The sequence below is a fragment of the Apis dorsata genome, unplaced genomic scaffold, assembly GCF_000469605.1.
Source record: "Apis dorsata unplaced genomic scaffold, Apis dorsata 1.3 scaffold_82, whole genome shotgun sequence".
Lineage (NCBI taxonomy): Eukaryota > Metazoa > Arthropoda > Insecta > Hymenoptera > Apidae > Apis > Apis dorsata.
The window spans coordinates 546,445-555,489 of record NW_006263380.1 but is presented as its reverse complement, the minus strand read 5'-3'; the positions used below and the strand labels follow the sequence as shown (position 1 = coordinate 555,489).

Below are 9,045 nucleotides of genomic sequence, written 5' to 3'. Positions count from 1 at the left end.
TTTTTTTTTTTTTTTTTTTTTGTATTTTCCTCTTGTTTCAGAAACTCAAGGACATCAAAGTCTCGAATGGAATATTAAGAAAATTGATCTGGTTCGTGGGAACTGGCAGGAATGCTCTTGTGGTGATTTTGTGCGCTGTCGCATCGTACGTGTTCGAAAATCACGGCAAAGCGCCTTTCGTTCTTACAGGCCATATCGATGCCGGCCTACCCACCATCGCTCCACCATCATTCTCGATCACTGTTGGAAATCGAACCGAAACTTTCGTTGAAATCTGCAAAAACTTGGGTTCCGGTATAGTGATCGTTCCATTGATCTCGATCATCGGAAACGTAGCCATTGCGAAAGCATTTTGTAAGTTTTCAAACGGATATTTGATTTCCCAATAAAATTGACATTTCGTTCGATCTTTTTTCCCTCTAAAACGTTAATTGGCTTTTCAAAGCGCGAGGACAATCGCTCGACGCCACTCAGGAAATGTTAACTTTGGGTCTATGTAACGTTGCTGGCTCGTTTTTCCATTCCATGCCAGTGACAGGCTCCTTTTCCAGAAGCGCCGTGAACAATGCTTCCGGCGTGAGAACACCCTTGGGTGGTATTTACACAGGTAATCTCGCGAAATGTCTACGATTGGAAAGATAACAGGAGAAAATGGAAGAAGGAAAATTGGAAATTTATGGAAATCGATTATATTCGCCGTAGGTATTCTAGTCATTCTCGCCCTGAGCTTACTCACGCCGTACTTCTATTATATTCCAAGAGCGACTTTAAGCTCCGTGATAGTCTGTGCGGTGATATTCATGATCGAGGTAAAAATGATACGGCCACTTTGGAAATGCAGCAGTGAGTAGAAAAAAAATAAAATTGATGATTGAAAAAAATATGATAAATAAATAAAATACGATAAAGTGTTTCAAACGTGATGTATGTATATATATATATATGAAATCTCATTATAGGATTTCATAGATCATTCGAAGAATGTTAATGATATGCCATATATCTAGTCACTTCGAAAGAATCTAATTCAAAAATATGATTCCAGAACGAGATTTAATCCCGACATTTATAACATTCTTCGCATGTTTGTTCGCCGGAGTTGAATTAGGAATTTTAATAGGGGTAGCAATTGATCTGGCAATATTAGTTTATTTCAATGCCAGGCCGACAATATATATCGAATACAGAAATGTAAGTACATAACAATATTGACAAAGATTCGAGAAAGAGATTGCTATTGTTTTAAAAATATCCTCATTTTTTACCGCAGACTTCTACGTTAAGTTACATCCTCGTGCGTCCCAGCGCCGGATTACTCTTCCCAGCGGTGGACTACCTAAGGATATATCTGTTAGAGAACTTAGCTAAGGATCATCAAAAATTACTGAAAACTTTCAAGAACACGAAAATCGTCGTTCTAGATTGCAAGCACATCGATAAAATTGATTTCACTGCGGCGCGTGTATGGATAATAATCTTAAGTAGCTGATTTCGAATTTGGCCTGGATTTTACTTCTTCGAGCCTTTTCCTATCCTCTCTTCTACGTTCATGTTACAAAGATAATTTTTTTCTTTTCCTTTTGTCGTGTTTACAGAGAAAATAGCGTAATAGTGGTAATTTTTTATTATTACGACGGTAACAAAGAAAAAAATATAACTCGATTGCTCAACAATCGCTCAAAGATGTAAGATCTAGGACAGATTTGAACACATTTAAATTTGTTCAAATTCTTCCATTTGTAACATTTACAGGGATTAAATATGGTTATGAGAGATTTCAAAGAAAAGAATCATTGCTTGATCATGTTACAACCCTCCAAGGAAGTTCTACGAAGTATTCAATCGCTCTCCAAAGAAACGATTGAAGTGATTAATACCGATACCGAGCTCGTAACTGCTTTGAAAGAATTGAACACGACCAAAGCGATCAAAAAAATTGGTACGGAGATAATAGATATGTCGAATGGGACAACTACCAATGATATGAGAAATGAACTTACGAGTACGAAGCTTTGAAATCAACTACGAATTTACAGAACGAAAATTTGAACGAGATATCAAGAACTATATATGTTCAAAAAAATATTTAAAATTTCTATAGATTTCTTTTTTTTTTTTATTTCTCCTTTTTCTAATTTTTCCCTTTTTTTTCTTTTCTTCTTTTTTTATATATATATATATAATATCTGAATTGAGTTGTATTAGACTATCAACGATATTGTATAAAATCGTAATGAACATTAACGCATGTTTATGATGTACATATGAGTCGTATAATAATTCGTACGTTTTTTAAACTTTTTATAAAGATATATGAATCGACCAGCAATGATATTGTTTATCAGAAATTACTTTTTTTTTTATCTGTTTCAAAGAGATTCTATTGACACGTGCATTTCATAATACAGATGAAAGAATAATACTGTGGTTATAAATGCATATCAGAATATGTCGAAGGATTATAATATATATTTTTATATATATATATATATATATAACATCTACCAAATATGGCAAGTTTACGTTTTATTTTGTAAAAACTTGTAAGTCCTCGAAAAATAAACTATATGATATTTCTTAACAATATAAGTAATATTTAAACAAAAATATATATATTATATAAAACTCTTTGCCTCCAAATGACACAGAAAAAAACGACGAAGTAAAAAAACTATGAATCGATATTAGGTCGTGAAAATTAAATTATTTAACATTGTAATCAATTAAAGTCTAAATCATCATTATAACTATTATTGTATACGTATACGGAATTTAATTTAATAGAAAAATAAAGAAATAAAATTGTTTATAATGTGAACTAAATACTAAACAGTCATAATACTTTCGATAGTAGGAACATAAAAAGTATTTTGCAAATTTGCATTTCTAATTACATACCGTGTATCATCTTTTCGTATTAATTACACGATATGAAGCGCCTAGTAAAAAGCGCTTAATTATTTTTTTAAAAGTACATAGAATCCAAGTATAACGAGTAACATCAATGTCTAGTAATAATGATGAATATAAATATTTGAAGAAAATCTAGAAAATAGATTTGCTACTTTCACACTGTTACGATAGGAAACAAGACGAACTGTCGCATAATATTTCTGACAAATGGCAGTATCATATAAACTTCTTTTAAAGCTTCTCAACTTGAAAACTATTTTCTAGTAGTGCGTGACATCTAATATGACGTATGTGATATTATATCTAGATTAATTAAAAAACTGACTTTTACGATATACATATACATATATGAATATAACGATGATACAAATAAGATGAAAAATTGTAAGGTAAATGTGCAACCATTTTTTGTACCGTTTAATTGCAATTATCTATTGAAAAAAAAGAAATAAATATATATGCATTTTTCGCCATTTTTCTAGGCTTACTGATCCATCGTTTTGCGCATACCACGTCCGATATTTATCCTGGATGAAAGTTCTTTTGGTGATACATGATAAGCTGTATTCTTTTGAAAATGAGGAATATAATGTTGGGTATTAACAGTATGCATGTTGTAAGTTACAGGTTTTATATCCGATCTTATGGATGAATTCTGAATAGTATCAGTCTTCCGTGGATAATTAACTCCATAATACATACATTCTCTTGGTGATACCATAGGTGGTACACATTCCGAATCGTTTTTCGATACGTCATCTTTCCTATTATCCTGATTATTATTAAATACAGGACAAGTTTCTGGAATTCTTTGATAACCAGTAGCAAGAGGACGTGGTGCATATTTCTGATTCATTTGCATGTGCATATTTGATGAACCATTCCTCGTAACGGGATCCATCGTGATCGCATATGAAAACGGTACCATTAATTGATTATCTTGAGAACAATTTTGATATTCATTTGGCACAGATGTTCGATATTGACTAGTTCTCATATGAACGTCCATAGTATTATCTTTCATCCTGATGTTATTCGTTTTACAATTTTGCATATTTCCCATATAATTATCAAGTTTTACAGGAACAGAAAAATTTGGAGTATTTTCCAAAGGTTGCATCTGTTGAAAATGTTTATACAAGTTGTTTTGCATAGACGTCGATACGGGACAATTAACAGAATCCGTCAAGTTATTTGCTGATAATACTTGATTGGGAAATGTATTGCAATTACTGTACGGAGGATTTTGGAATAAAGGTGCCGGATATTGCAATAATGGATTCCAACTTTGCATACACATTGGTGGAACGTAAAATAACGGATGTTGTAAATAACTTGTTTGTTGCATGTTACTGAAATCCGCGTTACACATATGTCTGGAATTTTGAATAGGGATATTCACAGAATGTCCAGGATTCATCATATTTCCAAAAAGAAACATATCCGGAAGTGGCAAATTCCATTGATTATGTTGTGTAGTTATAGGATGATTATGAAAACCTGGTGGTGGTAGAACTGATGTTTGAGTATTATGCATCAAAATATTAGAAGGATCAGTTTGTAAGATATTCTGATTTTCTACGGTGTAAGAAGAAGTGCTTGGAATTAATGCATTTTGAGAGATAATTGTACTATCAGCTGTTTTTCTTGGTATAGTTTGCGTATTATTGTATTGATTTATATAGACACTAGGCATGTTTTGATAAGGTATACCATTTGCCATAGCAATAGCTGGATTGGAATTATTGTGCGGTAATATATTTTGTGGTGACACATGGGAAGTTTGTTCTGATTTTTGATGCACTAAATCCATCAGATGTAAATCTCGTTCGGAATTTTGAGTACTGGGGCTAGAATTATTATATTGAGCATTATTATTATCGAAATAACTCTTATTTTGTATATTTTGATGATTTTCAATTTGTTGAGCATTATTTGTATGTGATGCAGTTTGTAAATCAGAATAAAATGAATTTGCTGAAAGCTTATTTTGATGTATGGAATTATCAGAATATGATATTGCAGAATGATGTGCCATATTAAATTCCTGAATGTTATCCAAAAATTTAACTGATTTCGTTTCAGAATTATTTGTTTTATTATTGCTATTATTATTACTAGTATGTTTTTGTTCAGTCTTCACAAATTGTACTTCAGTTTCATTACAAGAAGCTTGCGAAATCTGTAATTCTTGCGGTGTATGAATAGATGTATGTATAGTTGTACAATCTTTGGTACTATTCGAAAAAGAATTTAATGATTTTATAGACTGTACATTATTTACAGCAGTTGAATCTAATGCATCAGTCTTTATATTACTAGCACCGTTACTTGTGTTATGTGAGTATACAGATATTTTTGAGCTTTCAAATTGAGAATGCATTTTTTCTCCTGAACCAATACGATTTATTCTATAATCTTTTGTTAAATTACTATTCTCGATACTCTTTTTATGATCATCTGTTTTTGTTTTTCCATTTAAATCTTTAAAGCATGTCTGAAGAATACCTGAAGATCGTCTATAAACGTTAGTATCTTTTTTAAATTTCTGTGTATATCCTTGGTCATCTTTAATATTTCTTTCAGTATTATTCTTTGTATTAGAAAAATTTTGGTAATTTCGTTTGCATGATGCAGAACTTGATTTTACTGAACTTCTTTCATTTATATTGCATTCCATAACACTTGGATTCTTTACATTTTTTCCTGAAGTATTTTGATTGAATTGAGTATTACTAATTTGCTTATTTAATAAAGATTGTTGATTTTCATATTTCTTTCTTGATATATTTTCAGCTGAATTAGATATATTGATATTGTTAACACTAGATGAATTATCAATACATCCATTTTCTTCTGTCTTAGTTGTATTTTTTGAATATCGTTGCTGTGACTTTATTAAAGATTTATTTCTATTATATTGAATATTATATGATTGAGTACGTGTTACTTGAACTTTATGACATCTTCTTGTATCATCTGTTTCATTAGTTTTCTTGTCTGGTTCATTTCTACTTGATTTTAATTTTGTTGTAACAGATTTATTTTTTTCATCTAATCCTTCTATGGAGGATTTGCTTCTATTAACGCTATCATTAAATGTAGAAAAATTTTGTTTAAAAAACTGTTGTTCCTTCATTCGAGCCCCTTTACTCATAATTAAGTTTTTATTATAACTGTTAATTTTACTATATTTATCAATAAGTTTAGGAGTTGTACCTAGAGCTACTTTTTTTGAATCCAGAGAAGTTGAAGTAATATTATGATCATTACATATATTCAACAAATCATCTTTAGATTTAGAACCCTGTTTTGAAGAAGTCCAAGATTCTTTTAAAGTATTACCTGTAAGAAAAATCATATTTTCTTAAAATGCAAATTGCAATTGTATTTTTTTTTTATTCAATTATAAATTAAAAATTAAAATTTAATTTATACCTGTCTGTTTTTTAATTTTTTGATCATTCAATTTTTTAACACTAGTCTTTGTTGTTTTTTGTATACTTGTTTTTGTTTCCAATGGCGATTGGCTTTTAGATCTTTCATTATTATTATTGTTATCATGACACTGCTTTGAGCTAATTTGATTATCTACATTACTGTCTGACTTTGGTAAGTTAGATATATTATGCTGACCATTATTCCTAATTATATAAATAATACAAATATGATATAAAATTAATTATTCTCTATATTAATCTATTACCTACCATTCATTATCTACTTCATTATGCAATTCCCCAGATTTATTTTTTTCCCCTTCATTAAGTCTAAATTGTTCTAATTGAACTGTAACAATATTCTCTGTCAAAGACATACTAATCATCTCTTGTTTATCTAGCCTTTCCATTACTAAAGACTGAGAATTTGGAAACAATGTACTAGTTATATTAACATCTTTATTCCAAACAGTTTCCATATCTTTTTGAGAACAATCAAAAATTTCAGAAGATGATTGATGTATATCTTTATTTATAGTATTATCGTTTTCATTTATGTCTTTATTTAAAATAGGATCAATCTTATCTAATTCAGGATTGTTTGAATGAGTGTTAGTTGAAACAACTTCAGTTTCTTCTTTTGTTCCTTCATTTATTTCACTTTTAGATGTATTATTTTCTGTTTCTTTCCCATCTGGAGGTGTTTTCATACTATAATATAAAAAAAAAATAAAAAACATTAAGAAACATATTTTACAAGTAACTATTAATATTACTAAATTTTCTTTAAATATAAAAATTTTTATTACTGATTAATATTAATTATATAAGGTTTACTATAACTAATAATATTAGTATAAATATTTATCAATATAATTAAATTTAGCTAATTAAATGCATCTTACTTATATGTAAATATTATTAATTCATAAATTAAAATTTTTTACAGTAAAAAGAATAATAATATAAATGATAAAAAAAATAAAAAAAATAAAGAAAATAAAAAATATATAAACGTACTGGCCTGATAATTGAGAATTACTTTTTAGCCACTGCATATTATGCATCTTGCCGATTAAAGCCATCTGCTCTATGTCAAATGATTTTTTTAAATCTTTATCAGCAGAATCCATTTTACCTATCATAAATTTAGTAAAAAAAAACTAAATATAATTCCAAATAAAAAATAATATATTATTTAAAATTTTACATATTACAGGATACACATAAAATTTTAAATGATATACAAATAATATTTATAAATCTTATATATTAAATAATCAATAATTAATATTGTCAAATTAAGATAAACAACAATAGAAAAAATTAAAAGTAAAATTAATAATCATGGAACATTATGTACTACTTTCCATCAAAATTTTTTAGATCATTTTATAAAAAAAAAATAAAATAAATATAAAAAAAACTCTTGATTAATTTAAATTTATATTATATGTTTTATGGTCTGTTAATATGAATAATAAAAACAATAATAAATAATAAATACATTTACGACGCAATTAAGAACGAATAAAAACGACATTCTTATGAATTTTCAACTCGAAAATAATTTTACACTTATTTATATAAGAATAATAAATTATCCAGTTACCGATATTTAATTTTCTGATGGCAATTAAAGAATTAAACTAGAATCTTTAACAGCAAGTTTTTCTTCCATTTAATTTGCAGAGATTAGAAGGAACAACCGACCACAGTAAAGGACGCCATAATACTGATAGGATAGGAGGATGCGCAAATGCAAATGATAGAAAAATTTTTAAAGTGAATAAGAAAAAAGTAATTTTTATACAACTTATTCATTGTACATCTTTTTCCCAAAAATATAACATTTGGTAATCTTAATACTAATAATATATATAAGAAATTTATTATATTAAAATTATGATAAGTTTTCGAAATTCAAATAATACCCCCCTTAAAGGACATTTCGAAACACTGGAAATTTATTGGTTGTAATTCGATGAAACAACAAACCTAACTTGTTCACTCTAAATTACCGACTGCAGTAGAAATGCAGTCCCTCTGTTGACAAATATGTGAACTGCACTTTCTCTCTAAACCATCACAAATGAAATGCCAATTCTTACATTTAGTTTATAGTAAGATCGTGTCCGGCGCGTATGTAACGTGTCATGAAACTAGAATATTATGTTTCGTATATAAATTTGCGCAATGAAATAATAAAAAATATATTATTAAACTATAATATTATTGTTAATTGATAATATATACTAGGTTATGCTTATTCTCATATGTGATCGATATTTCAGTGAAGAAAATGTGAATAAATATAATATTTTACAATAATTAATAGTGAGTCTAATAATACTTGTATTCAACGGAAGTATGTTATCACAGTTATTATACTATGGTATGTATTTTTCTTTTTTTTAATAAATTAAAATCATTAAATCATTCATTATTTTAAAACCGTGTAATATTTTTTTTAATACTTGATCTTTAATATGATTGCTGTCAATGAAAAGGGTCAAATAGTTATATTCGTTTTAACGCTGATTGAATTAAATAATATAAAAAGAATATTGTGAAATATTGTATGAAATAGTTCAATAATCACTGATACGTAAAATAACAAAAAAGAATACCTTCACTTATAGTAACCTTAAACGCCGGTGAAATTCAAATCATATATTTTATGTTTCGTTGA

The 9,045-nt window shown here is 28.2% G+C and overlaps 2 protein-coding genes and 1 pseudogene across 5 annotated transcripts in view; 2 read left to right on the top strand and 1 right to left on the bottom strand.

Annotated features, from left to right (window-relative positions):
- The window catches only part of LOC102673364 (sodium-independent sulfate anion transporter-like), a 5,718-nt gene extending 3,309 nt beyond the window's left edge, over positions 1-2,409 (top strand). For both annotated transcript variants that reach the window (XM_006610916.2, XM_006610917.2), the window contains exons 5-10: positions 42-354; positions 446-607; positions 703-843; positions 1,046-1,191; positions 1,271-1,462; positions 1,753-2,409. In XM_006610916.2, coding sequence (XP_006610979.1) covers positions 42-354; positions 446-607; positions 703-843; positions 1,046-1,191; positions 1,271-1,462; positions 1,753-2,016 — 1,218 coding nt within the window. In that variant the 3' untranslated portion in view covers positions 2,017-2,409. The remainder of the gene's footprint in view (positions 1-41; positions 355-445; positions 608-702; positions 844-1,045; positions 1,192-1,270; positions 1,463-1,752) is intronic.
- LOC102673588 (putative uncharacterized protein DDB_G0286901) lies at positions 2,107-8,210 on the bottom strand. Of its 2 annotated transcripts, XM_006610918.2 has the most exons (5): positions 7,966-8,203; positions 7,374-7,491; positions 6,624-7,064; positions 6,350-6,557; positions 2,107-6,253 (listed from the first exon to the last, which is right to left on the bottom strand). In XM_006610918.2, exons 2-5 carry the CDS (start codon positions 7,484-7,486, stop codon positions 3,398-3,400), a joined length of 3,618 nt encoding a protein of 1,205 aa, XP_006610981.1. In that variant the 5' UTR covers positions 7,487-7,491; positions 7,966-8,203; the 3' UTR covers positions 2,107-3,397. The 2 variants fall into 2 exon arrangements, with proteins under 2 accessions (XP_006610981.1, XP_006610982.1); XM_006610919.2 differs by lacking the exon at positions 7,374-7,491 and having other exon boundaries at positions 7,966-8,210.
- A 237-nt stretch (positions 8,211-8,447) lies between these two features.
- Positions 8,448-9,045, top strand: part of LOC102673142 — a 4,665-nt pseudogene continuing 4,067 nt past the window's right edge. Inside the window, exon 1 of the transcript XR_421055.2 lies at positions 8,448-8,748. The product of XR_421055.2 is annotated as a sodium-independent sulfate anion transporter-like (transcript). The remainder of the gene's footprint in view (positions 8,749-9,045) is intronic.